The 27,529-nt window shown below is 42.6% G+C and overlaps 1 protein-coding gene and 13 non-coding genes across 16 annotated transcripts in view; all 14 read left to right on the top strand.

The window, feature by feature from the left end:
* Positions 1 to 27,529, top strand: part of pcsk5b (proprotein convertase subtilisin/kexin type 5b) — a 100,996-nt gene that overhangs the window by 71,780 nt on the left and 1,687 nt on the right. For 2 of the 3 annotated variants that reach the window (XM_086029918.1, XM_086029917.1), the window contains exons 19-36: positions 37 to 175; positions 914 to 1,029; positions 15,341 to 15,443; positions 16,255 to 16,391; positions 17,523 to 17,723; positions 18,232 to 18,285; positions 19,062 to 19,122; positions 19,254 to 19,399; positions 19,500 to 19,706; positions 20,558 to 20,641; positions 21,640 to 21,826; positions 22,171 to 22,385; positions 22,877 to 23,119; positions 23,961 to 24,197; positions 24,274 to 24,454; positions 25,684 to 25,901; positions 27,111 to 27,214; positions 27,288 to 27,498. In XM_086029918.1, coding sequence (XP_085886044.1) covers positions 37 to 175; positions 914 to 1,029; positions 15,341 to 15,443; positions 16,255 to 16,391; positions 17,523 to 17,723; positions 18,232 to 18,285; positions 19,062 to 19,122; positions 19,254 to 19,399; positions 19,500 to 19,706; positions 20,558 to 20,641; positions 21,640 to 21,826; positions 22,171 to 22,385; positions 22,877 to 23,119; positions 23,961 to 24,197; positions 24,274 to 24,454; positions 25,684 to 25,901; positions 27,111 to 27,214; positions 27,288 to 27,498 — 2,844 coding nt within the window. Of the gene's footprint in view, positions 1 to 36; positions 176 to 913; positions 1,030 to 3,779; positions 4,121 to 15,340; positions 15,444 to 16,254; positions 16,392 to 17,522; positions 17,724 to 18,231; positions 18,286 to 19,061; positions 19,123 to 19,253; positions 19,400 to 19,499; positions 19,707 to 20,557; positions 20,642 to 21,639; positions 21,827 to 22,170; positions 22,386 to 22,876; positions 23,120 to 23,960; positions 24,198 to 24,273; positions 24,455 to 25,683; positions 25,902 to 27,110; positions 27,215 to 27,287; positions 27,499 to 27,529 lie in introns of those variants that run through there. The other variant, XM_086029919.1, reaches the window with a different exon arrangement.
* trnak-uuu (transfer RNA lysine (anticodon UUU)) lies at positions 10,968 to 11,042 on the top strand. Its single transcript has one exon. It is a non-coding gene; the product is annotated as a tRNA-Lys (tRNA).
* Positions 11,441 to 11,513, top strand: trnak-uuu (transfer RNA lysine (anticodon UUU)). The gene has a single exon. It is a non-coding gene; the product is annotated as a tRNA-Lys (tRNA).
* trnak-uuu (transfer RNA lysine (anticodon UUU)) lies at positions 11,735 to 11,807 on the top strand. Its single transcript has one exon. It is a non-coding gene; the product is annotated as a tRNA-Lys (tRNA).
* Positions 12,001 to 12,073, top strand: trnak-uuu (transfer RNA lysine (anticodon UUU)). Its single transcript has one exon. It is a non-coding gene; the product is annotated as a tRNA-Lys (tRNA).
* trnak-uuu (transfer RNA lysine (anticodon UUU)) lies at positions 12,267 to 12,339 on the top strand. Its single transcript has one exon. It is a non-coding gene; the product is annotated as a tRNA-Lys (tRNA).
* Positions 12,534 to 12,606, top strand: trnak-uuu (transfer RNA lysine (anticodon UUU)). Its single transcript has one exon. It is a non-coding gene; the product is annotated as a tRNA-Lys (tRNA).
* Positions 12,814 to 12,886, top strand: trnak-uuu (transfer RNA lysine (anticodon UUU)). The gene has a single exon. It is a non-coding gene; the product is annotated as a tRNA-Lys (tRNA).
* On the top strand, positions 13,080 to 13,152 carry trnak-uuu (transfer RNA lysine (anticodon UUU)). The gene has a single exon. It is a non-coding gene; the product is annotated as a tRNA-Lys (tRNA).
* On the top strand, positions 13,347 to 13,419 carry trnak-uuu (transfer RNA lysine (anticodon UUU)). Its single transcript has one exon. It is a non-coding gene; the product is annotated as a tRNA-Lys (tRNA).
* trnak-uuu (transfer RNA lysine (anticodon UUU)) lies at positions 13,627 to 13,699 on the top strand. Its single transcript has one exon. It is a non-coding gene; the product is annotated as a tRNA-Lys (tRNA).
* trnak-uuu (transfer RNA lysine (anticodon UUU)) lies at positions 13,893 to 13,965 on the top strand. The gene has a single exon. It is a non-coding gene; the product is annotated as a tRNA-Lys (tRNA).
* On the top strand, positions 14,160 to 14,232 carry trnak-uuu (transfer RNA lysine (anticodon UUU)). The gene has a single exon. It is a non-coding gene; the product is annotated as a tRNA-Lys (tRNA).
* On the top strand, positions 14,426 to 14,498 carry trnak-uuu (transfer RNA lysine (anticodon UUU)). The gene has a single exon. It is a non-coding gene; the product is annotated as a tRNA-Lys (tRNA).

The following is a 27,529-nucleotide window of genomic DNA, read 5'->3' as shown; positions in this document are numbered from 1 at the left end:
TTCCCAACTTTTTCCAATTTTTTTTTTTTTTTGCAGGCACAGGTATCGAGGCATGCACCAAATGTGCGGACGGCTACCTGCTGGAGGACTGGCGCTGTGTGTCCACTTGCAGCAGTGGCTACTACCTGTCCGAGCAGACGGCCGACGGAGGCCAAGTGCAGAGGTCCTGTAAAAAGTGAGTTGAACACAACGTCTTTTACACCATAGTCTCCACTTTGCTGCAATGGCCCTTGGCCTTGGCCGGAATACAATTAAAAGCTCATTCTTTAAAGTTGGTTTACCCTGGATGAACTCCACAGTGTCCACTTTATATCAGTGGACCATCGTCTCCTTTCAAATAAAATAAAAAAAAAAAACATGCATGCTGCACCATTAGCGTATGTTGTCGCTGTGCTTTCTTAGCTCTGGATGCTGCAGTATTAGACTCCATGATCTCCACTTGGCTGCCGTGTCCCTTAGTCTCGTAGTAAAATCAAACACACCTGCTATAACGTTATAAGAACATATTGCTGTGCAGTATTATAATCCATATTATCCACGTTGCAACAGTTGTTCTTAAAATCAGCTTTGTTAGAATAAGCTCCAATTTGTCACCCTAATTAGGACAAGCACCATGCAAAATGGAGGAAGTGTGACATACTGTTCTGCCAAAAGCTTATCGCTAGCCATGACATCCATTGGCCAGAAGCTGAGCTTTGTTTACCGAGTACTGTACATTTCCTCCCCCTTACTTAATTTCGTATGTGGGAATTTTGTATCCCTGTGTTCGGTTCCCCCCCTAATGGGTACCACGCTCCCAACTGTATTTACCTCAGTGCCATTAAAGTCAAAAAGATCTGGAGTCCTGGAGCAAAGAATCCAATGTTCAAAGATGCTATGGTGTCGTCACTGAGCATGTGTTCTCCATGGACAGGTGTGACCATAGTTGCTACGAGTGCTTGGGGCCCGGTGAGAGGAACTGCAGCAGCTGCGTCAGCGGTTACAACCTGGAGGTGGGAGCCTGCGTGGTCAGCACCATCTGCAAAGATGGTGAGTTTTCAGCTCTTTTATCGTATCCCTCTCGTCATACGCAAAGCCTTCTGCTCGCACCTCCAAAAGGTGTTTAACAAGCTCACTCAAGTGCATGCTTCTAACGATAAGCAATGGACCCTTGAAACTCCAAGACTCTGTCCCAGGAGCATTTTTTTTGGTTTATGTAATTTTTTTCACAATTTAAAACAGCTTCTCAGTGTCTTACTCACATGTGGGGGTGGCATTGTGTAAATTAGCCCCCTAGAGATGCATCACAATCTGCCTAAATTCAGAACAACTCGTTTAGAGTCATATTTTGGGAAATAGGCAGTTCGACTTTCTTGGTTTTGTCAACTATTTGTGTATAAGCGCTTAAAAAGTCACTCTTATATTGAAATGTATTGTAATACATTGAATTTAATTTCCTTATTTAATAATGAATTAGACATCTAAATGTAGTTGTGTTAGTGTATAGAAGACATTTAAAACAGTCAAATGTGCAATTCTTGCCATTGCACTTCCGGTTTCAGTTTGATTGTATTACATGTCGATTTCTGAGTTCTTTCTTCCTTCCGGCCATTAAAGCGTTGTAGTTCCGAGGGTCCTCACTCACCAAATGCCAAATACGTAGTTGAAGTGCTAACAGCCTTTTTTGTGCGTTTGTGTGTACTAACGTCTTGAATGTCAGTGGTTGTCTCGCATTTCCTACAGTGCTTGTGTGCTCACAAATGCCACTAACATCACATCCGCCACTGCCACGTATTGTGTATTTATTATTTTGATTAAGACAAACACGTCCTGGTGTACTCTGTGATGCTTTCTAGACAAGGTGGACCCATTCTGCATTCCTCAAATATTCTTTAACTATTTACTTGTGCTTCTAACTTCCTTATTACTGACAGATCCACCAAGTTGTACAGTTTTTTTTTTGTTAGTTGTGATTGTCAAGAGACACTTTGGTGGTACCTTTAGGGCGGAAACACAAAGCTAGGTTCGCTTTACCAAGCCAAGACAAAGTACAGTGTACTGTACCGCTCGGTGGAAGCATGGCCTCACTTTCTCTGTGCATGGTGTTTCTTTAAGGCTCTTGATGACCCCAGCACACACACCCCTTTTTTTTTTTTGTTCAAATCAATCTCAGGCTGGATTTACACTACTCTGTCATTAAAAAAGTTGCCAGATTTGTACTTTTAAGGGTCCAATGACTTGTCACTGGGGGAGTACCCTCAAGGGTACACCTATTGTACCCTTTAAACAGGGTACCTATTGGGACCCTTACAATTATGTACCCTTAGGGTACAAATTTGCCTACAAAGTGTACTGTCTAGACCAGGGGTGGGCAATTCCAGTCCTCGAGGGCTGGTACCCTGCATGTTTTATATGTCACCCTGCTGCAACCCACCTGATCCAAAAGATCAGGATCATTATCCAGCTTCTGCAGACCTTGTTGATTATATGATCATTTGAATCAGGTGTGTTGCAGCGAGAGATGGAAAACAGGCAGGACATCGGCCCTCGAGGACCGGAATTGCCCACCCCTGGTCTAGACCAAGGATGGGCAACCTTATGGAAATAATTCCCCCACACGCCAAATCAGTATCTCCATTAGAGAGGAAAATCTAGCTAAGGACGATCTTGCCAACATACATAAGAAGGTGAATGGGCCACAAGATGTGCACAATCACATGTACAGGTGTAGTAATAGATCGTGAGCACTTTATCTCAGCATCCACGGAACAAGCAAGGATTTTAACATTTCACATGCAAGTCATAGTCACCGTTTCATCAGAGCTGGGCATCGCCTAACAGCCACCGAGTTCCCGTCTGCATATTTAATCGACCCAAGTGGTCCCAGTCCATCCGAGTCAGCCAAGCAACGTAGAGAACGGACTTAAGCTGTACCACGTCACACGCAGGTGCCGCACTCCTGACACGCGGCCGAGCGGGGAAAAAATAAGAGTGTTGTGCACCTTGCAGTCCCACAGACGCAATGACATGTGCCCCGTATTGTTTTTATTTCACCGATCACCACGCTGTGCTGTTGTTTTTGTTTGATATTTTTTCTTTGTTTGGCGGCGTGTCTGCTCGTGCGGCAGCTGCGTGTGACGTGAAGATTAGGTCCTCGACGCCGATTGGCTGTCGCCGACGAGGGATGGGCCGGGACCACGCGGTCGATGAAATATGCAGGACGGAACGCGGTGGCGGTTAGGCGATGCCCAACTCTGGGTTTCATGTTAACATGTTATGCAACTTAAACGGCAGTGTAACCCAAATTTGTATGCAGTGTGTAACACAGTACTGTGCAGTTCTAAAGTCAGAATTATAGTCACTATTTGAATGACAAACAATTGTAGGCTCTGAATATGAAACAATAAAATGAAAAACATGAAGTTCGATGCTAAGTGAACATGACCATTACTTAGTCGTTGGGAACATGGAAATCTGATGCAATGTCCCTGATGTGAGACAGTAGTGTCAATCCAGCCTCAGGTCTTGTGTGACGTCTTTCTTGATGATCTTTAAAGTGTTTGATGCCAAAAGTTGTCAATTTTCTAACTGTGTGACTTTTTTGTTTTTTTTTCTATCCTCTCAAATCTTTTTTCTGTCTTCCTCCTCCTGGCATGGATCCAATCACTCCACTGGACCTCAACTTCCCATGTCCTGACCAATCACACCTCGTGTATGTTTTATGTGTGTGTGTGTGCGCGCGTGCACGTGCGTGCGTCCTCTATTTTTTTTCTTCTCTCTCCTTCCTGGTCTGTGGAAAGCAAATGAAGAATCTTGGGCGGAAGGCAGTTTCTGCGTGCTGGTTAAAAAGAACAATCTCTGCCAGAGGAAAGTTCTGCAGCAACTGTGCTGCAGAACATGTTCGCAAAAGGGCTGATGGGAACACCACCCAACACCGCCTCGCTCTGCCCCCCACTCATTCACAGTCACATAATTTATAAAGGAATCTGTGCCTCTTAAAGGGACTGCATGGGAGGAGGTGCAAAGACGGGACTACAACACACCTACCTTTTTTTTTTTTTGGTTGTTTTTTGGTTGTTTTTTTTTTTTTTTTTTGCTCTGTACTCAGATGTTCGGGGTGTACAATGACTGGGAATTTCCTCAACAACAAAAAAAAGTGCAAACAAAACAAAACGTGTCAGTATTTTGTGACCAAAGCATCAATGCCAAAATAATTGAACATTTTTTATGTTGTAGATTTTTTTTTTTTTTGGTTTGTTTTTTTCTTCCCAGTGTAGCGTGCATCGCTAAAACCTGTGAATCTCTGAATGCGTCTGTGTGCATCTTTCTCTCTCGTTTTTTCCAGTGTTAATAAGAATGAACTGATGGAACTAGGAGAGCTTCTGTAAATACAGTGTAATACGTCAAAACAAATGATAAAAGTGACAATGTGAAAATCTTGTCCGTCTGGGCCCATGAGGGAACATATACAGGAAACATACATGCGCGCTAAAGGAAATGAAGTCAAAATGGCAATGTACCAGCAAAATCAACTTCACCGCTATGTGTGTGTTCACTAGGGATGGGCATTTGATGACATTGAATGGGGGGGGAAAAAAGCTTGTAAAATGTGATCTGAGCTTCTGGTTCCGTGCCAGTATGTAGAAGTAGCCCAATTTTCGATGGCTGTTGCCACATTTGTTCTTTAGACTGCAAAGCAGCTCAGTCAAGAGCTCACTTGTGCGCATGCACTCTGTTTTGCTTCTTTTGATTCTTTAGCCTGGTACACACAAAGATTTTTGGAATCTTAAAAGATTTTTTATCTTTGGCAGACCCCGCACATAAAGATAAAAAACAACAACAAAAAAACAGGCATTTAACACTTTTGGTCGTATTGTGTGCGGGGTGCCCAGATAATTCTCAACTCAACTGCCCACATGCATAACGATTCTCTTCCACCACCGGTCAAGAATCCAGTCCTCCGAGGGAGAGCGCTCGCGTGATCACACGTGACTTTACAAAGACCACCAGGCAATTCCAGGTATGCGCTGATGTTTGCCGAGTGTTTCCGAAGAGGACATGAGACAGGAGCGTTGGTGGTAGTGTTGGCAAGAAAACGCTTGCTTTGGAAAATACTTTTTGCCATCTGGGAACCGATGTGACATTTGTACAAAAAAAACATCGGGTAGACCGCTTACTTATGGAGACCCTAGGTGACATGGAAGAAGAAGAAAAAATTACATTCCCTTGCACAAAAATTACTGCATGCAAAGATTTGCGTTCTCTTGCAGTCAGTCAGATAACGCAATGTTTTTTTTCTTTTTTTTTTGAGAGAGAACAGATTTTTTTTTAAGTAACCTTTTACATTCTTCCGGTATAGGTTGGCTATTGTATCCTCTAATGCGCTGCCTTTTTGAGAAATGGCGGTTCGTCAAAGACAGAAAGAGTGGAGGAGGACTTAGAACCGTTACTGAGGTGAAGAAATGCCCCTCACATGGACATTGCATGCATGTAAATATTCCTTTTGTTTCCCCGGAAGATGAGCCAGAAGCAGGGACGGAGGACGAGGAGTTATTTAAAAAGGACGGACTAAGCAAGGACGGAAGTGGGTTTTCGTCCGTCCCTGCAATTGTCCATTAACCGGGTCAAGTACTGACTGACATGTTGTGTTGGGTTCTTTTAAAAAGACAGACCACCGTCATTCTGCGATTAACTCCCTGCAACAACTCTCCAATGTGCGTTCCCTGCAGTAATATTGTACTCACAGGCATAGTCTGCCCTCTAGTGGTTCAGCACATGTAAAAGCATAATTACACCACAGGACGCCCATTTCCCTGACGATTGACAGAAACACGCCCAGCCTGTTTTCCGTGTATAATCCGGGTCGGAGGATGATTATTTTCATGAATAAGGACGGAGGGACGATGACAGAAGGGTGCCCAGGTCGCGGACAGAGTAAGGACTGGCAAAATAGGTTAAAGTGCCCATCTCTGCCCAGGAGTACATAAATGTGCATTAAAAATGATGCATCCCCGTCGCAAAAAAACCCCCAAAACAAAACTATTATATTGCGATATAATACAAAGGGAACACAAAGGTTTTTTTTTTTCTTCCATGTTACCTTTGGGGGTCTGTACGTTCCGCCCGAAGATGGCTGCGCTAGCCTCTAGCACTCCCATGACCCGAGTGATGGAGGATGGATAGATGAACCTCGGGGTAGAATATGACTTTGTTTAATATTTATTTACTGGCGCTTGCTCGTTCGTCAGTCAAACAGCTTCTTTGATTGGCCACATTCCACATTTTGCCGAGTGAACTAGCTCAGGAGAACTCAGAGCACCACCACCACCACACACACACGAAGATTTTTGCTTAAAAATATTGAACGCGTTTATATTTTAAGATTGTTGGCCCCAACTGGTTTTGGACCCTATTATCGGTACAAATCCACTCTTAACACAGCTCACACATGTGGATAATGTTAGAAGACAGTCTAAAAAGACAAGATTGTCGGGCCTAGGGGTCAAAATCGGTACAAAAACAGCCCGATTTTTCTTCGTGTGTACCCAGCTTTAGACATTAACAATTAAGATTTTTTTTTTTTTTTTTTTTTTTTACTATTTCCAATTGGAGAGTTTCTCTGGTAATTATGGAATATTATGGGAATTTACTTGGAACTGAATGGCATTTAATGGAAAGGTATTGCACTAAAGCCTAAGTATTATAAACATTTTGTTTTGTAATAAGCAGACACCGATAAAAAAAATCAATTTAATGCTAGGGTACTTCAGTATGTTAATTGCGCCTTTTTTGTTGTTTTTTTTTTTTTTTCACTTCACTGACGGGGCAGCGTATCCAACGCTTGATGTATCAAATTTTGGATTGCAACATAAAGCAAAAAAAATCGACCAAGTGACTGCTTGTTAATTGAAAATCTTGTAAGTGGAGGCGCTCATAAGTTAAAGCAGAAGTCAACCCAGACATATTTTTTTCAAAAATATGTTCCGAGCAGGCCTACTAGTTGAAACACAGCGTTCTTATTAATTTTGCGTTTGTCGAATATAAATTAAGCAGCAAAATGCACTTGTTTTTAGCCGTCTCTGGGGGTAGTGGCCATTTTGTCTTCTGTCAACTGAAAATGACATCACAACTGCTCACGACGACCAATCACGGCTGACCTGTTTTCTGAATCTGAGCCATGATTGGTCGTTGCGAGCATTTGTGACAAAATGGACACCCCCAGAGATGGCTAAAAACGAGTGGATTAACACTTATTCCACAAACGCGATATTTATCAGAATGCCTTGTTTCAACTAGTGGGCTTGCATAGAACATATTTTTGAAAAAAAAATGTTTGTGTTTGTGTACCACTGTACTGACATGAAATCTGGTTGTTTCGTCAGTTTGGAATATGCTAAAATATATTTTCCCCAACAATGTTTAAATTTCCTATATTATAAGTTCCTTTTTCCTTCCCGCTCAGCCCCAATAAATTCCCCTCAATATCCATAGAAAGTTTACAACTTTAAAAATTATCTGAATTATGCAACCCTACAACAATCAGTCCCCAAACGATTAAGCCTATTCCTAACTTGATTTTAAGGTGGTATGTTCCTGATATCAGGCCTGGCGGCACTCAGTCATTAATTCAATTCCTCATCCAAAGGTGTGTGGAATCTGTTATAATAAAACCCACAAACATTTAAACCCACAAATGCTCAATGCTCGTGAAAAATGTTTCCCGCTGTTTCCCCTGCTGCCGAGTAGTGGTCGATTCTTCCACCTGCATCCCTTCCGGTGATCCAAATGCATATGAGAATAATGCAGACGAGATTTTAACGAGCACAAAATGTAGACATTAGTGGTCAGAATATGGCATCTCCTTGTTGCACGATGGCCGGCGGACGTTCCTGACTGTGATGCTGTCATCTAACAAAGAACACAATAAAAAGATCTGTTTGTGTGCGTGCATGTGTGTGTGTGTGTGTGCGTGCGTGTGCCTATGTGTGTGTGTGTGAGAGGGGGTGTTTCTGTGTGTGTATATGTGTGTGTGTGTTTACAGTATTAGATTGTTGTCCTGGTTCTTGTTGATTTGTAATAAAGACTGATGAATCCCCCTTTGGTTTTATTTCACATAATGTTTTCATTAAGATAACATTAGGCACACAAAACTGCACACACAACTCTCCTATAAAAGCTTTTTCATTTTGTACCCGCGACATCGAAACAATGCATTTTTGTTATTCAGAGTCCTATAATTTGTTTTTTGGGCTTAAATGTTCTTATTAAAATGTTAACACGATTCATGTTTCTGTTTTCTGCTCATTTTTATGTTGATTGAGTTTTGGTGTGGGCTAGGTGTGCTCTGCTGGTAACTTGACACAAATGTTTTTGCTAGTGTGTGGATATGGGTTAACGAGATTTTCTATCTTGTGTGCTTGAAAAAAATACAGTGGAAAGCAAATGCCTCATAAAAACAGCCGCTTATGCTCAATTTCGATTTGCTGGCAGTCATCATTGACAAGGTTTAACAGTCTGTCCTCAACAGTGTTGTAGTAGTACAGTGGTCCCCCACTTCATTGGGAAAATAATAGTTGGACAGACTGCTGGTTTTGTATTTTTTCCCACCCTCAAAGAATGGTGAGGTATGTAATTTTCAGTGTAGGAATAAATCAGCTGTGAGGGACAGAAGCAAAAAAATTAATCACGTATGGTTTTAAAATGATTTACAGAACTGGCAGTGTATCAAGTGATACAGACGACAATGCATACAATATCGTCTATACATTTTATGTTTTACATTTATTTTTTGTTAAATTTACAAAGTGGTTGACTGTTAAGCCCACCTCACAGTGCAGAGGTCGTGGGTTCGAATCCGGCCGCAGCCTTCCTGTGTTCCTGCGTGGGTTTTCTCCAGGTCTTAATGTGAGTGTGAGTGTTTGTTTGTCTCTGTGTGACCCGGGATTGGCTGGCAACCAATTCAGGGTGTACCTCGCCCACTGCCTGAAGGCAGCTGGGATTGGCTTCAGCACGCCCGCGACCCTTGTGAGGAGAAGCGGTTTGGATAATGGATGTCTTGATTTACAAATGAATTTAAAAAAGTGAGTCTTAAGTTGTTGTTTGTTAAAAATTTATTTAAATCTATGTTAATCGTGTGTGGGTGTAAAAGCATTTTTTTTTTTCAATTCCTATGGCTTCTCTTGTGGATTTTCTGCTTTTATGGGTGGCTCTTTAATAGAAATGGAGGTCCACGGGAGTGTTTTATGAGAAATACTGTGCCTTTTTTTTTGTATACCTGTTGTCATTGCAGGTTTCCAATTTGGCTCAGTTATTCAATTAAGATGTTAGAATTGAGTGTTTTACGGTGAGTTATCAAACATTGTTTGCAGCCATGCAAATTTCCACAATTTAATATCGTCCATCCGTCTAGTATATGTAGTCAGATTTGGTAGTCAAAACTCTAGAACAAGTTTGTCTTAGCATGACTCCTGGAAATGGCCATCGCAAAAATGGTTGCTTCAAACCAAAATGGCAGACTTCCTGTGTCTTTTTCAGGTATGGGTTATTGAGTCTTTGTGTCGCTACTCATGATGGAACCAGATACCAAATTTAATGTGGCTGAGTGAAACTGGCTTTGGGTGCTGAATTTTCCGATAAGTTATGAACTTTGTTTGATCAAACATTATACAATACAACTTTATTTATACTGTATAGCGCATTTCATAACAGCTACAGTCGTAACAAAGCACTTTACATTACAACAACAAATTAGCACTAATATAACAAGTGAAAGAAATACATTAAAACACAAAATACTGTAGACATTGTTGCTGGTGGAGTCAGGAAAGTTGCTAAAAAAATGTTGCTACGTTGACAACACTGCAGACACAAGTTGTAGCGCTTGCTTGCTACCTTGCTTGTTCTTGAGTCCACATAAAATAAAAGCACAACTTTCAAAATAAAAGCAATGCATATTTTACATTTTACTGTGAATTCATGGTGACTGACTGTGAGAAGGCGGTCAGAGACCGTGGATGGCCTGCATGCGGCAACTGGGCCGTACGTTGTCCAGGTTTGGTCTAGTATGTTGTTCAACTTTGGCAGCACTCGGAAAAAAATCGCTCAGTTGAATTGTTTTACCACAGGAAATTCTCCGTCAAAACCAATGACTGACATCCTGTGTCTTCTTGGACATGAGTTCTTCAGACTTCTTTGTGGGTTTAAAAATGATAGACATGCCTACGAAATTACAGTTTGCTAAGTAAAACTGCCTTCAGGGGCTGAATTTTCTAAAATGATGATCTTATCCTGACATTACTATAGTTATGTGTTTCATGAGGAGTCATCCGACTTTGCCACTGCTCCACCCACAACACTTGGACAAAACTTTCAACTTAAAAGCAATTTAGCATGGGCCATCTATCTGGTATGCATGCTTCCAATTTGGTAGAAATGTGACAAAATTTGTATATATCTTTGAAGGACACCTGGAAATGTCCAAAATTATGCTAAAATGGCTGCTTCAATTCAAAATGGCAGACCCCCCCCCGCCGAACCACCCCCCCACCCCCCCAGCCATGGGCTCTTGAGACTTTTATGTGGGTCTACTCATGGTAAACATTTCTCATTGCTAAGAATGTGAGTTATTTAGAAAAAGATGATACTAGGGGTGGTTGGTATGACTTAATACATCCTTAGTGTCGACAAAGAGAGTGAAACTTTCTCTTCCCCTAACTTGTTTCCTCCTTATTTTACTTCCTCCGTCTGTCTGGCTGCAAGTCCAGAATGTCCATACATGTGCGCATGTGCACGCGCACACACGCACACCATAATCTCCACACTCCACACTTGAATGCGCACGAACACAGACAATTGCACGAGCACACAGGCCCCCCCGTAGAGCGTCAGGTTTTTAAATCTATGGGTCCAGACTTCAAGGCCCTTTTTAGACGGAATGCACTTTGATAAAGGTCTACTTCACATTCACTCACTCGCTCGTTGTTATTAGAGCCTGGGTAGCTCAATTGGTAGAGCATCAGATTTTTTTAATCTGAGGGTCCAGGGTTCAAGTCCCTGTTCAGGTGCCGTACCTCTTACTTTATTAATCATCCTTACCACTGTTCTCCTGTTCCTCACACACTCAGTTCATCATCCTCAACCCTGGATGTCTCAGATGGTAAAGCATCAGGTTTTACAGTTACAGTTACTAATTTACAGCTGGTAAAGCATCAGATTTTAATCTGAGGGTCCATGGTTCAAGTCCCTTTTCAGGCGTTGTGCCTCTTACGTTGTTATTATTAATCGTTCTTCTGTTCCTCACACAATCACGTACTCACTCAGTTCATCATTCTCAACCCTGGATGTCTCAGACCGTAGATCATCAGACTTTTAATCTATGGGTCCATAGTTCAAGGCCCTTTGTAGGTTATGCACTTTGATAATCATCTGCTTCACATTTACTCACTCACTACATCTTTCTAGAGCCTGGGTGGCTCACTTGGTAGCGCATCAGACTTTTGATCTGAGGGTCCAGGGTCCAAGTCCCTGTTCAGGCATTGTACCTCTTACATTGTTCTTGATAATCATTATCACTGTTCTCCTTTTCCACACACAATCACTTACTCACTCACTCAGTTGGTCATTCTCAACCCTGGATGTCTCAGACCATAGACCATCAGGCTTTTAATCTATGGGTCCATAGTTCGATGCCCTTTTTAGGGAATGCACTTTGATAATGGCATACTTCACATTTCCTCACTCTCTATGCTTTTCTAGAGCCTCGGTAGCTCAGTTGGTAGAGCATCAGACTTTTAATCTGAGGGTCCAGGGTTCAAGTCCCTGTTCAGGCGTCATACCTCTTACTTTGTTCTTGATAATTGTTATTCTGTTCCTTACACAATCACTTACTCACTCAGTTCATCATTCTGAGACTGTAAAGCGTCAGGCTTTTCATCTATGGGTCCAGAGTGCAAGGCCCTTTTTACGGAACGCACTTTGATAATGGCATACTTCACATTTCCTCACTCTCTATGCTTTTCTAGAGCCTGGGTAGCTCAGTTGGTAGAGCATCAGACTTTTAATCTGAGGGTCCAGGGTTCAAGTCCCTGTTCAGGCGTCATACCTCTTACTTTGTTCTTGATAATTGTTATTCTGTTCCTTACACAATCACTTACTCACTCAGTTCATCATTCTGAGACCGTAAAGCGTCAGGCTTTTAATCTATGGGTCCAGAGTGCAAGGCCCTTTTTACGGAACGCGCTTTGATAATGGTATACTTCTCATTCACTAACTCACGACAATTTACTAGAGCCTGGGTAGCTCAGTTGGTAGAGCATCAGACTTTTAATCTGAGGGTCCAGGGTTCAAGTCCCTGTTCAGGTGTTGTACCTCATAGTTCTTGATAATCGTTCTCCTCTTCCTCACTCACTCTCAGTTCATCATTCTCAACCCTGGATGTCTCAGACCGTAGATCATCAGACTTTTAATCTATGGGTCCATAGTTCAAGGCCCTTTGTAGGTTATGCACTTTGATAATGATCTGCTTCACATTTACTCACTCACTACATCTTTCTAGAGCCTGGGTGGCTCACTTGGTAGAGCATCAGACTTTTGATCTGAGGGTCCAGGGTCCAAGTCCCTGTTCAGGCATTGTTCTTGATAATCATTATCACTGTTTTCCTTTTCCACACACAATCACTTACTCACTCACTCAGTTGGTCATTCTCAACCCTGGATGTCTCAGACCATAGACCATCAGGCTTTTAATCTATGGGTCCATAGTTCGATGCCCTTTTTAGGTCATGCACTTTGATAATGGCATACTTCACATTTCCTCAATCTCTAGGTTTTCCTAGAGCCTGGGTAGCTCAGTTGGTAGAGCATCAGACTTTTAATCTGAGGGTCCAGGGTTCAAGTCCCTGTTCAGGCATCATACCTCTTACTTTGTTCTTGATAATTGTTATTCTGTTCCTTACACAATCACTTACACACTCAGTTCATCATTCTGAGACTGTAAAGCGTCAGGCTTTTCATCTATGGGTCCAGAGTGCAAGGCCCTTTTTACGGAACGCGCTTTGATAATGGTATACTTCTCATTCACTAACTCACGACAATTTACTAGAGCCTGGGTAGCTCAGTTGGTAGAGCATCAGACTTTTAATCTGAGGGTCCAGGGTTCAAGTCCCTGTTCAGGTGTTGTACCTCTTAGTTCTTGATAATCGTTCTCCTGTTCCTCACTCACTCTCAGTTCATCATTCTCAACCCTGGATGTCTCAGACCGTAGATCATCAGACTTTTAATCTATGGGTCCATAGTTCAAGGCCCTTTCTAGGTTATGCACTTTGATAATGATCTGCTTCACATTTACTCACTCACTACATCTTTCTAGAGCCTGGGTGGCTCACTTGGTAGAGCATCAGACTTTTGATCTGAGGGTCCAGGGTCCAAGTCCCTGTTCAGGCATTGTTCTTGATAATCATTATCACTGTTCTCCTTTTCCACACACAATCACTTACTCACTCACTCAGTTGGTCATTCTCAACCCTGGATGTCTCAGACCATAGACCATCAGGCTTTTAATCTATGGGTCCATAGTTCGATGCCCTTTTTAGGTCATGCACTTTGATAATGGCATACTTCACATTTCCTCAATCTCTAGGTTTTCCTAGAGCCTGGGTAGCTCAGTTGGTAGAGCATCAGACTTTTAATCTGAGGGTCCAGGGTTCAAGTCCCTGTTCATGCGTCATACCTCTTACTTTGTTCTTGATAATTGTTATTCTGTTCCTTACACAATCACTTACTCACTCAGTTCATCATTCTGAGACCGTAAAGCGTCAGGCTTTTAATCTATGGGTCCAGAGTGCAAGGCCCTTTTTACGGAACGCGCTTTGATAATGGTATACTTCTCATTCACTAACTCACGACAATTTACTAGAGCCTGGGTAGCTCAGTTGGTAGAGCATCAGACTTTTAATCTGAGGGTCCAGGGTTCAAGTCCCTGTTCAGGTGTTGTACCTCATAGTTCTTGATAATCGTTCTCCTCTTCCTCACTCACTCTCAGTTCATCATTCTCAACCCTGGATGTCTCAGACCGTAGATCATCAGACTTTTAATCTATGGGTCCATAGTTCAAGGCCCTTTGTAGGTTATGCACTTTGATAATGATCTGCTTCACATTTACTCACTCACTACATCTTTCTAGAGCCTGGGTGGCTCACTTGGTAGAGCATCAGACTTTTAATCTGAGGGTCCAGGGTTCAAGTCCCTGTTCAGGCGTCATACCTCTTACTTTGTTCTTGATAATTGTTATTCTGTTCCTTACACAATCACTTACTCACTCAGTTCATCATTCTGAGACTGTAAAGCGTCAGGCTTTTAATCTATGGGTCCAGAGTGCAAGGCCCTTTTTACGGAACGCGCTTTGATAATGGTATACTTCTCATTCACTCACTCACGATAACTTACTAGAGCCTGGGTAGCTCAGTTGGTAGAGCATCAGACTTTTAATCTGAGGGTCCAGGGTTCAAGTCCCTGTTCAGGCATTGGACATCTTACATTATTCTTGATAATCGTTCTCCTGTTCCTCACACAATCGCTTACTCACTCAGTTGGTCATTCTCAACCCTGGGTGTCTCAGACCGCAGAGCCCACTGACATCGCCCTCCATCGTAAATCAAGGTTTGATGATTGAACTCAACCAACCAGAAGCTAAATGTCACTGAATTAGAGGACAGAGAAATTCATTCTTCACCAGGCCTTCGAGAAGGCACTCACTCCGTGGTGAATCTAAAATCTGATTGGTTAAAAGAAGAATTAGCAATTTCAACAATGCGTGTGTGGTCGAGGCCAGCCCTCGAGATTGTGAAGGCGTTGGGAAAAATAATGTGCATGACAACACATCGAAGCTGCAATCTGATTGGACAAAAAAAATCTTTTAAAATGTAAATGTAGGTCTGTGCTTCTGATAGTGTTTGGGCCTGCAGAGAAGTCCTTGAAGGCCCAGAGAGCACGCCACTGTTGTCTGTGATGTCTGTCATTTCTTTTGTACCCAACGTTTAAAAATGTGCTGTTTATTTGAGGTGCGGCAGTTCTGTCACTTTGACCATGACTGAGTTTGTTTATTGTAAGATGTTGCCGATGCAGAACAGCGTGTGTGTGTATATGTGTGTTTTGGCACTTTGAAGTGTTCAAGTGAAGGCCTTGGGCAAGGTGAGAAAGGAGGCAACAGTTGCCAGTGAGTATAATGAGACTGGCTTGGTGAAGAATGTCAACATCACATCATCGAGGGACGTCACTGTTGTAGAAAATGAGGCCTAAACTTGCGTGAGTGATGACATGAATTGGTGAGAAGACTTGTTTATGCGCTGTGGTGTCCACGTTGCAGGCCAGTACATGGGCGGACATGGCAAGTGCCGCCTGTGTGATGCCACCTGTCTGGAGTGCACGGGGCCTGAGAGAGAGGATTGCACCAGCTGTCCCCCTACGCGGTGAGAGAGACCACCATCTATCACCACCAATACAACCAACTTGTATAGTTTGATGTGGAAATTAGCACAGGGCTTTATTGATGGCACTCAACTTCTACCGATGTAACCGTTCCCCTGCTACATGGCATTTCATCTTTTGCGCTGCTGCTACATTACTTTGCTTCATATATATATATATATATATATGATATATCTGACTATATATATATATATATATATATATTTTTTTTTTTTTTAATGTACAGCACTTTGAGTTGCATCCTATGTGTGAAAAGTGCTATATAATTTAAAAAATATATATATATACATATATATATATATATATATATATATATATATATATATATATATATATATATATATATATATATATATATATGTATATATATGTATATATATGTATGACTGACAATTATGTATAGTGAGAAAGTGATGACTTATAATCAGAGCTGGGCATTTTACTACAAATTGAGCATCTGTTATTCATCATCCATCTGCAGCATCGTCGTCCAAAAATCGTATATTGTTGCTGTTCTGTGAAAAACACTTATGTCTAATTTTGGGGGGGGGGGGGAATTCACATTAATGCGATGTCCGTAACGCGAAAACACCATTCACTTAAAAATAAGAACATTTCAAAAAATGGACATCAGTGTTTTTCACGGGACAGCGACGATATACTATAGGCCGCCTCTAATTTTAAACGGGCATCGGTCGGCGATTCCGACTAGACCTTTACTAACCCGCCATCCACCTGAAATAAGTTGTAGGTTGTTGTCGTTGATTTTCATTTGCATTGTTCCACGTGCAGGCTTTTTGATGAGGGTGCTTGCGTGATCCGCTGCCAGAGAGGGCGCTACGCCATGGGCAGAGAGTGTCATCGATGCCACCACACCTGCCATGAGTGCACCGACGAGGGCCCCGACAACTGCACCAGCTGTGACACAGGTACAAGCTCTCGGCTGGTCTGGGATCAGCCCTTTACAATACAGTCGTAAGCTCATTGAGACATAATAAAACCTGTTCGGAGTGTTAGCGGACCTGGGATAAGAGGCGATCAGAGCGATGCAGTGGTAGTCCTAGCTTGAGTGATGTCCCTTGCAAGACCTCCCTTTGGCGCAGATATCTTCAAACAATGATGTCATGCTTCCTTGACAACCACTCACCTCGACATTTACTAACAAAATCATTGAAGACCCCTGAAAATGATTCCAGTAAGGAGGCGCAAATTCCTCATACAAATTCTGTTGTTATGTTTTACATGTCATGATGCCAGTTGAAAACCATTTCACATAGAATTGTTGGGGGGCCGCATTGCTGCCAAACCACCCCTGGGACATTATCTCACACACACACACATACACATACACACTGCTGAAATGCTCTCATACACACTACTAAAAACACTTTCATTCACTTACACTACTAAAACTCACAGACAAGCTCCCAAAACGCATATTTCAGTGTAAATGTCAGTACTGCGTATGGGAGCATTTCAAAAGTGTTTATGAAAGGTAATCCTGAATTATGTCTCTGATGGCCTTCATATAGTCATTTATTCAATCATTTTGCGTTGAACCTTATTTGCCTAGATCGGTCCTACACTGTAAACTTACGTCTTTCACCTTCCTGGTCTAATCTCTGCTAAGGCAGTAGTAACCAGGTGGGGTGCCATCCTCCAGCTTTAACACAAACAAAAACAAAGTGCGGAGGCGTTTAATCTGCGCCACTATTTTTAGGCGCACGCTTGAAATTTACGTCCGTAAGATGTGACAGGCAGTATGTGGGGATGGGGGTTCCTTTCATGTGTGTCTCTCCACCCACGACGCATCATTAGTGTCTGGAGATGGAGGTGGCTAATGCTTGTTTATCGCTGTGGCGCACCGTCAACACTGCAACTATTTACACCACATGCACGCACACACACCTCAAATCAATTATCTGTCCATTAACTCTGGATGTTGCAGCTTTATTTATGCTCCACTCTTCACTTTGCCACTGTGGCCCATAGTCTCCTTTTGCACGGTATATACCGTATGTCACAGTACAGGTTTTCTTCCTTTGTCTCGCCCAATCCAGATATGTTCGATGTGTCCCGCTACCTGTTTGGGGGCGAGTGTCGAGACGTCTGCCCCGAGGGCTTCTTCCACTCCGAGCGCAAACGCTGTGAGCCGTGTGCATCTGATTGTGTTGTGTGCGCGTCGGCCGGCCGCTGCCTCAGCTGCAGCCCAGGACACAAACTCAGAATGGGACAATGTTTTCCACTGGAGTGCAGCACAGGTGAACGGTCAAAATTCAAAAATCCATCTGCGACAAACAACATCATGACATATATATTATATTGAAGCCCCTGATGATCGCGTTCTAACTTTATTATATTTTCAATGTGGCCTTCTACTATGATATGACCAAAATATGTAGTTTTTTTTTTTCCAAGAAATAAATGAATTTATTTGTACCATAACTATATCATCAAGTATCATATATCATATTTATGCCTCTGATAAAGGATTTTATCTGCAGCTATATTTTCAATATGCCCTAATGCGGTGTCATAATGACCAAAAACATCCTTTTTGCTTGAAAACATGTAAATCTGTCATCACAGAGTAACACAAATAACAAATCATTGGGCAACAAACAACATCCATTCATGTATCTAACCGAAGACCCCATTGAGGGCTTTTTAGATCTGCAAATATTTCATGTCTACTACATGTATAGTTTACACATTTTCTTTATGGCATACAACCACTATGTCAACTGTTTTTCAACTTGTGCTCTTTAGCTGAGGCCGAAGCCTGTCTCCCCTGCGACGACGGCTGCAAACAGTGTGAGCATAGTGAGTACTGAATACATAACAATACAATATACACACATAATGACAAACACACACTGCGTGGCAATCGGGTTGTAGGTTGTCCACCCCAGCTTTCAAGATACACTATGTGATGAATCTAGATGTGTCCAAAATTCTCTTGCAAAATCGGACCGTTTTTGCTCTGATCAGAGAACTGCTCTGATCAGTTCAAATGCCGTTTTATCTTGTCTTAGAGTACCACCTGCTGGTGACAAACAACACTACATGCAGTGAGCTGTTTTTGGGGGAGGGGGCTTTGTTTACAGAATATGCAATTAATAATTATATGTACAAGTAGGCATTTAGCACTTTGGCAACAAGCCAAATTTAGCATGGGGAAATTTAAAATGAGATATAATGTAATATTTGCTGAATTTGCTCTGACAAATTTGCTGCATGCAAATTTGCAGCATGTAGGTAATTAATTTTATTTTTTTAAATACAAAATTGTATTATATATTTAATAGAATGCATGCTTTATGATTTTTTTCCATGTCTTCTGCAATCATCATGACTACACTAATATACTTATTTCTTCGATGTTATTCCATTTTTTAAAACATTTTATTTCTGACAGCAGACAAAACATAATTTAGTCTAAGATTTTTTTTTTCCATTGAGGGTATTGGTCACATTAATACTAGAAAAAGTGATTTATCTTGGGTCTCATTTTTTTACATCACAAAAACCTGAATAGGGGTGTGTAGACTTTTTATAGCCACTGTATGCGAACATGCTAACCACGGTATTCCTCGCAGAGGACTCCGCACACCCGGACCAGGGGACAATCTGCCTCAAGTGCGAAGATGATTTCTACCAGTAAGTTAACAATGAACATGTTTTTTACACATTATATTGTGTTGCGGTTTAATGTGTTTTTATTGTGTGTGCGCCTGCGTGCGCACGCACGCATGTGTGTGTGTGTGTGTCCGTGTGTATGTGTGTGGCAGGCTGGTTTCTGACTGCTACAAGTCCTGCCCGGATGGCACCATTGGTGTTCCCGATAGCATGACATGCGCTCCGTGTGAAGACCGGGGCTGCTCCATCTGCGACGAATCACAGTGTTACTGGTGTCAGCGGGGATTCTACCTTTTTGGTACCCCTGCCCACCATTTTCGGAGGCCTCATTTAAAGAGCAGATAGCCAACGTGTATCTGTGCATGCGTGTGTTTGCGTGCGTGTGTGTGTGTGTGTAGACGGCGGGTGTGTAGAGGAGTGCCAGGGAGGCTTCTTTGTAGATATGGAGAATCAGGAGTGCGAGGCGTGTAACAGAGCGTGCAAGACGTGCGGCGGGCCGAGGTTTGACGACTGCGACTCGTGCCAGGGCGAGCTGGTGCTGAAAGATGGCCAGTGTGTGAAGGGAACTCAGCTGGGGGCCTGCCCTAGTGGACGCTTCAGGAACAGTACGACCAACAGACACTTTTATCCTCTTCTTATAATGGTAGCTTGACTTCTGAGCGCACCAACAACCACAAACAATTTTTTCGAGCCATTGCTCGGTCACATTATTATCCCGCAGGTCACTGAGTAATGCAGCGGAAATCCAAGGAAAACTCGCGCAGTGTCCGGGATTCTGCCGCAAGATTTCACGAGTGGCAGAGTTTTGGCCACTGGTTTTGTGGCAAATCAAAATATGAATCACAGTTGCATGTGGCAAATTATAGCCATTCGAAATGCACGGAAGCTTTCGCATAGGCCAAAGATCCATTTCCGGGTTCTAAGCAAGCGAGACACAGCCACGCACCAACAAACCATAGAAAAGCAGTACAGTACACAAACAGTATATTGTGTTTTACAACAAATTTCATATGTACCTGTAGTGAAGCTTGTGATAAAACGCACGCGACATACATATCATGCTGGTTCTGTTCCAGCGAATGGGAGCAAGCTCTGCCTTTCAGTATGTCCTCAATATATTTCCTCTTCATTCTCACTCACGTCCTCTTTCTGTAACAACCTGCGTCTTCCTTGACTGACACTCTTATCTTTATATTAATTTTTTTTTTAAAAGTGGTGCATGAGAAGACTCAGAACACGACTCAAGTTGGCACCGTTCACATTGCAAGGAGCTGCTGTAGGCTACAACTCCTGCCCAGGCGCTCTAATTGGACACAATTTCAACTTCAAATTCTTAGTAGCCAGATTTGTGGACGGAGTAGAACCGTATGTGGCCCTTGGGCCATGCTTTGCCCACCTCTACTGTCTAGTGTAGTGACTCTTTGTGTGTGTGTGTGTGTGTGAATGTGTGTTACAGGACAAGGAGAGTGTGAGCTGTGTCATTCTTCTTGTGAGACCTGCTTTGATGCACGCCGAGACGACTGCATCACCTGTCACAAAGGTCTGTTTATATGTTGTGTAATGTGTATTTATGTATTTTATGTGAATTTTTGGGTTCCATTTTTTCTAAATGACATAAGTCAGGATTACCTCTCTTTCTCGCGTGCGCAGCGAGTGCGCATATCACACACTACTGATATGCTCTCACATGTATTAATGAAATGCTCTAAAGCCACTATTAAAATGCTGTCACACCTCACACATACACAGTACTACTAAGCGCAATTCAGTAGTGCTGTGTGTGTATGTATAAGAATAAGTACAAGACAGCTCTTGTGCATATCGTAGTTGTCATTTAAACTCCATGATTAGCATTAACGTCAATGTGGTTACGTTTACGTTATGGACAAAATTTCTTGAATCCAATCAAAATTCAGATTTAAATTAGGATTGGATGTACTGTTTCCGTGGACACTACAAAAATATTGATCCAATTAGGATTTGTGTGTTCTTGCATCACACTTTTGAGCGGAACAAATTATTTTGACATGCGCAGATTGACCAAATATACCGGTAGTCGTAGAAGAAGAAGAAGCCGTAGAGACTTCCTTGTCAACGTCGCTCCGTCCATTTTTAATTTAAAAGTTAGCGTTATTGTGTGTGGTTTTCCCCATTTGCGCTGTTACGTCGAGTTAACACATCTTAATTGATTTAATTAACTAATTAATTGTACCCGTTCAATCTTGCGCCGGCCATGTCTTTCACTCGCTGCTTCTACTAGTTTCCGGGAATGACAGAAACGTGATACTGACGTCACAGACATGCGCAGTAAAGACGGTTTGTTCCAAAATATTAACTTTCAACATAAACCACCTCTATCGTTCTGATTAAAATCTTGATCGGAATGGGCTTGGTCGGATCAGAATTTTCTGAATGGGGTGCGTGCAACATTTTTATTCCGATCAGGCTTTTAATTCGAATAAATGTATCCATGTAAACGTTTGATCTGTTTTGTGTCCATCGAATTACGTAGTTATTGTTGTTTTGTGTTTTTTCTAGGAGCCTTCCTGATGTCCGATCAGACGTGTGTGACTCGTTGCCCCGTGTCGACTTTTGTCAATGTCACGTCCGGGCGCTGCGCCGCCTGCGCCGAGGGCTGCCTCGCATGTCACCATGCCGACGCGTGCCAGGCGTGTCACGCTGGACTCTATCTGCAACAGGCAGCCTGTGTGCTGCAGTGTGACAGGTCAGCTCTCTTATTTGCAGTGTATGTTCTTTTTCTTTTAAACACTTACACAAAAAAAAAAAATGCTTAAAATGGCACTGCACAGGTTATGTCATTATTTTGACAATAATCGGCTTAAACTTTTTTTTCGGGGAATCAGATGCCATTGATATTTGGTCTATTAAAATTAATACACACTGCTTAATAGAATGAAGGAAAATTACTGTTCAGTGGTGTGTTGCTTTAAGTAAGTTAGTGTAAAGTGCGCTGTATCTAGTTTTGTCCCACCCCGTATATTCCTGTATAATGTACTATGGAATGTACAGTATGTGTGTAGTGTCTTTCATAACTGTTTTAATTTGCAGAGGTTTCCCCGAGGGTAGCACTTGCAGTCCGTGCGCTCCCGAGTGCGCGTCGTGTCACGCCAACGCTTCCTTTTGTCTGAGCTGCAAGTCCGACCACTTCCTGTTGGAGCACAGATGCGTGCGTGGCTGTCCACCAGGCTACTACAGTAAAGATGCGCAGTGTCTCCGCTGTCCCCCGAACTGTGTCCACTGCAACCAGGACGGACTCTGTCACAGTGAGTAGTACACTTGTATATCAAATCAAAAGTGAGGAGGAAAACATCATTTAAGGGAAAAAAAAAAAGAAAGGAAGGCCAAGTAACATTCATTCAGAATAAAGCTAATTTATTTAGATTAGATAACCTTTATTAGTCCCACAATGGGTACATTTCCAAAATAAGTGTAATAAAGAAATACAAATTCAAATGTTTATAAAAGGATGCCTGCCAAATCCGCTTTGTTTTTTTAGTACAGCAAATAAAATGCGTGTGTGTGGGATACAATAAAATGAGGGAGAAAAGGAATGCAAGTTAGATATAAAAAAAAAAGAAATGTATTTAGTTTAAGAACTAATTAAAAACACATATGCTTTGACCAGGAAGGCTGCTGATTCCGTTTCTTACAACAACATGAATAAATGATGCTCACAGTGTCACAGCCGTTATTATATTATTTTTCCAAATCATTCAACCTTACTCTCTACATTTTTTTTGTGTCTTCTTGGCAGAGTGTGCAGATTACTTCTTCCTCCACGCCGACAAGTGTGTGGACGACTGTCCGGCTGGCTTTTTCCAAAGCGAACTGCAGCGCGAGTGCGTTCGTTGCCACGCCGACTGCTCCAGTTGCGACGGGCCGGAGCGCGACGACTGCAGCACGTGCCGCAACCCCAAAGCGCTGCGCTACAATGGAGAGTGTCTGCCCCAATGTCCCAGCAACACCTACTACGAGAAGGCTGATGGCGAGTGCAGAGGTATCACTGAAAAAAATCAATCATTCGCAAATGCAACTATACTGTATATGTACCCATGAAGATATAGTCAAAACGAATCAAAAATCATTTTAAAAATAATAAAACATAGTCTAGATTTAGAAAAAAATATATAATAAAATGCATTCAATTAAACAGCACATCAAGTCAAAGGTATATAAAGGTTGACCAAAAATGTAAATTAAACGTAATATAAATTGAATAAAAAAGAAAGACAAAATATACAAATATAATAAAATTGTATGAAAATGGCAAACTATAATTCATATGCATGGAAAATCCCAAAATATTAGAAAGTAAAATACAATAAAAAGTAATAAAACGACCATAAATAAACAACTGTTATGGGATTTTCTTTTTTTTTTTAATTACATTTTATTTTTAAAAAGGGAGTCGCACATTAATTCATAAATGTGATCTAACAAAGGTAAAGGGCAAATATTAACAATGTCTGCTGTTCATATGACTTGCAGTTGGGATGTAGTAAACATCTGTTGAAACCCAAAACTCTTGCGGGTCCACCAGACCCACACGCTGGCCGAGTAACAAAAATATGAACACCATACAAGGGTTAAGTTTAGTATTCAAACATGCATAATTTTACAGTGGCTTATGATAATATTAAATGTACTTTTTAGGAGGAAAAAACGTTGCCTTTTGTTGATGAGCACTTACTTTATTTTCACATTGGTTATTATGGCGGTGCTGTATTTGGATCGCTTAGCATTTTCTTGGGTGGCACGTAGTTTTAAATATTTGAGAACGAGTGACAATGCCGATGTTGTACTCAACGTCGAACTCAATGTTTGTCGCGTGCATCCAGACTGCGACCGCTCCTGTCTGACGTGTTCGGGCAACGAGCCATCGGCGTGCCTCAGCTGCGTGTCGGATCGTCGCCTGGACGCCAGCGGCCACTGCGTGTGGTACAGCCGGTGCTCTCCACACACCTACATGGACAGCGGGGGGCAGTGCCGGCCGTGCCACGCCTCCTGCCGCGGCTGCTCGGGGGGCCCCGGCCCGGACCGCTGCCTCGGCTGCGACCCGCCGCGCTTCCTGCTCAGTGAGTGCACCAGAGGCCATCCTTCCATGCGAGACTCTTCGCCTTGACTTTTTTTCTTTTTTTCGTTTTTTGTCAGATTCCACGTGTGTGCGGAAGTGTCCCGCCGGTTACTACGGCGACGACAAGGAAGAGCGCACCTGTGAGCGCTGTCACTTGAGCTGCGCCTCGTGCGCCGGACGCCACAGCGTTCAGTGCTTCGCCTGTAGATCGGGTTTCTTCAGGCAGGCCAGCAGCTGTGTACAAACCTGCTCCGAGAGGTCAGTAGTACAATAATGTCGCCCTGCTGTATCACCTACGACGGACGCCCATTTTGTAGGTGATAAACGATAGACGAGAAACTTCAAAAAAATAGACGGACTAAGCATAGTCGGAAGATGGGGTGCTATTGGTAGTTTGTCAAAGTTGGTAGTCGGACACACTAATGGAAGCCCGGTTAAAATGATAGGCGGACCGGCCTATAGGCGATTACTATTTGGTCCGGCTGGACAAAATGGCGGATAGGCGGACGGCGGAAGGGTACCACGGCTATAGGCGGAAGGTGATAAACGGACTGCGATTTTTTGGGGTAAAATGCCATTGCGTGCGCCCCTCACCCCCATGTCGCATTTTTGAAACAATTTCTTTTTTAAGAACTATTTATTATTTCTTCTGTACGGTAATAAAACATTTTTTTTAAACTTATATGCTTTATATATTAACCTGTCGCCACTCACCAAATACGCGTAGAGCTTTGTGTTTAATTAAACAGGCCAGATTTTCACACCTAGAAAATCAGTTTGTGAGTAATTGAAACGAGATCATCGTTTACCGTTTGGTCATGTGCCGTGTGCTTTTCCAATGTGAAATGAGGGCGTTGGCTCAATACACATTGGGCTACACTGTGGTAGATAATCCTTTTGATTGTCCTCATTTGAAAGCGGTTTGTTTGTGTGGAATAATTGACCTTCTGAATACAGTTGTTGATGTAACATGCTTCATGATTGTGTACGTGCTAGATGCATGGAGTTGATTCTTTCCTCGTTATTTCTTTATCTGTTATGTTTCAGACCACACTACGTGAATCAATCCAAATACCGTTCTACTTTAACTTTAGCACACACCACTGGACCATGCCACTTGGAACAATATTAGAGATGTGTAACAACCCTTTTTACAATTATTTCTCCGTTTTAAGTGCTTTTTCGCCATCTTGTGGTATCTATAGGTAACTACAAAACCTTTCGGGGGGGGGGGGGTGAGCGTAAGTCTCCAACAGATTTTTTTTCTATTTGTGGTAAGGCTCAGTCCCTTTCCTCCGCTTATGATCAGTAAAAATTATTTTTTTTTTTTTCTCAACACTGTAAGTGTGTTGTGACAGAGCAAGACGGTATGACTTGATTTATTACTTTGCCTCATCCTCAACATGCTTGACTCGCTCGTAATTTGGGACTTGATGGAAACTTGGAGGTCAAGAGTTGAGACTGACTAATCATTTCTCCTTTTCCAGTCATTTTGGGAACAGCACTAGCATGGCGTGCGAGCGCTGTGACCCCGCCTGCAGCCGGTGTCGGGGGCCCGCCGACATCGACTGCCTGAGCTGCCGGGACGGCTTTGTCTACGTGAGACAACAAAGCCGCTGCCTGAAGAATTGCCCCCCAGGATACTATCATCACAGCTGGACCCACACCTGCCTCAAGTGCCACCCGACGTGCAAGACCTGCACAGGTTTGTGATCCGGTCTCATCAGATGACTCATTGGGAAGTTTTACTCTCAAACCCAACCACCGCATAATCCTTGCAACCCCCGACTCCGCCCCCACTGGAATTTCCGAAGCTCAGTGATCTTAATTGCATCGGTGGGGAATTAATGTCCTCAACAAATAAGCGTGACAGCAGTCATTAAATGAATCCTAATGATTAGTCACAGGAAATGATATACAGTATTTGCTTTCCTGTACAAGTGCTGTCCTAATTTTAGCCCTTATAAAGATAATGCTCTCTTTTCATTGACGTTGCCAGAGAGCTTGTCATTTAACAGTACAATATCATACTGCAAAATAATACATATTTCTCAACCCAAAGACAACCAAATAAAAGAGATTCTTAATTTTGATTGACACTGTCCTGAGGGGTATCCGTTCACGTTAATTAACTATGATCACTTTTTCTATGTATATAAATTAAAACCCCTAAAATCCAGTTGTGCGTTCCTTTATTTGTTGTAATGGGGGGCCACAAATCCTTCTATCCCTTTGACATGAGGAGGTATAACAACTCAAATGTACCGTGGATTCCTTTATGTTTTTATGAGGGGACCATAAAGCGTTAAACCATTTCATGATGTTTATGATTATTTTTTGCTGATTGGGTCATACATCTGTTAATATATCGGTATCTGTTTGTGACCTAAGAAGTCACATCCCCGCCCCCCAATCCCAGCGTTGAGGGGCCATGAATCAAGATACTGTATTATGTAGTCATTTGACACGAGGGGGCCATAAAATTCACCTGCACATCCTTTGTTTTATGGTTGCACCAAAAGTCAATCAACCAATTTTCTTTTTTCACGTTTTTCGGGTGGGTCTTAAATGAATTGGGCAACGCGGCGAGCCGTCGCGTCCTCCTTTGGGGAGGACAGGGACAGAATCGCCGTGGCAAAGGACAATGATGAGTCTTCTTAAGTCTTAATATAAAAATGTAGACGATCTATAAATCATGATATTCTTTGATATTCTTTTTTACAATAGGACATCAAAACCAGCTGAACATTCCTTTATACTTTAAGGAGGAGCCATAAATCATTAACCCAGTTATTTGCATTTCATGAGGATGGCCCATAAATCAATCCCCTCATTTAATATATATTGAGCATAAATCTTCATTTTAGTGAAGTATATGTGAGTGTAACAAATTACTGCGTGTATGTGTGCCCAGGTGCCGGCGCTACGTCCTGCCAGTCGTGTTACCATGGATACCGTCTGATTGGCTCCAGCATCTGTGACTCCCGGTGTATGATTGGCTCCTACTTAGCCTCCCAGGTCTTCAGCTTCTTCAAATAACCTGACCCCTACCTTCATCAGAGCACCAACTCCTTCTTCCTCTCGGTTCCAGGAGCGGCCGTTGGATGGCAACGTGCTCGACTGCCGGCCGTGCCACCAGTCCTGCCTGGGTTGTCGTGGCGCGGGCGCTTGGAACTGCACCGACTGTCCTGCCTCGCAGATCCTAAGCGACGATGGCCGCTGCCTGAGCTGCTGCCACGACCGGACGCTGCCCGCCGATCGGCCCGTAGGCTGGCAGTGCTGCGACTGCCATGCCTCGTTGGGTAAGACGAGCGGAGCGGACCCTTTGCTTGG

This window comes from Filicampus tigris, chromosome 5 (genome assembly GCF_054856515.1).
Source record: "Filicampus tigris isolate MCC_2025a chromosome 5, RoL_Ftig_1.0, whole genome shotgun sequence".
NCBI classification, from domain to species: Eukaryota; Metazoa; Chordata; class Actinopteri; order Syngnathiformes; family Syngnathidae; genus Filicampus; species Filicampus tigris.
Note: the sequence above shows the minus strand (reverse complement) of the source record. Positions and strands in the feature narration are given on the sequence as shown.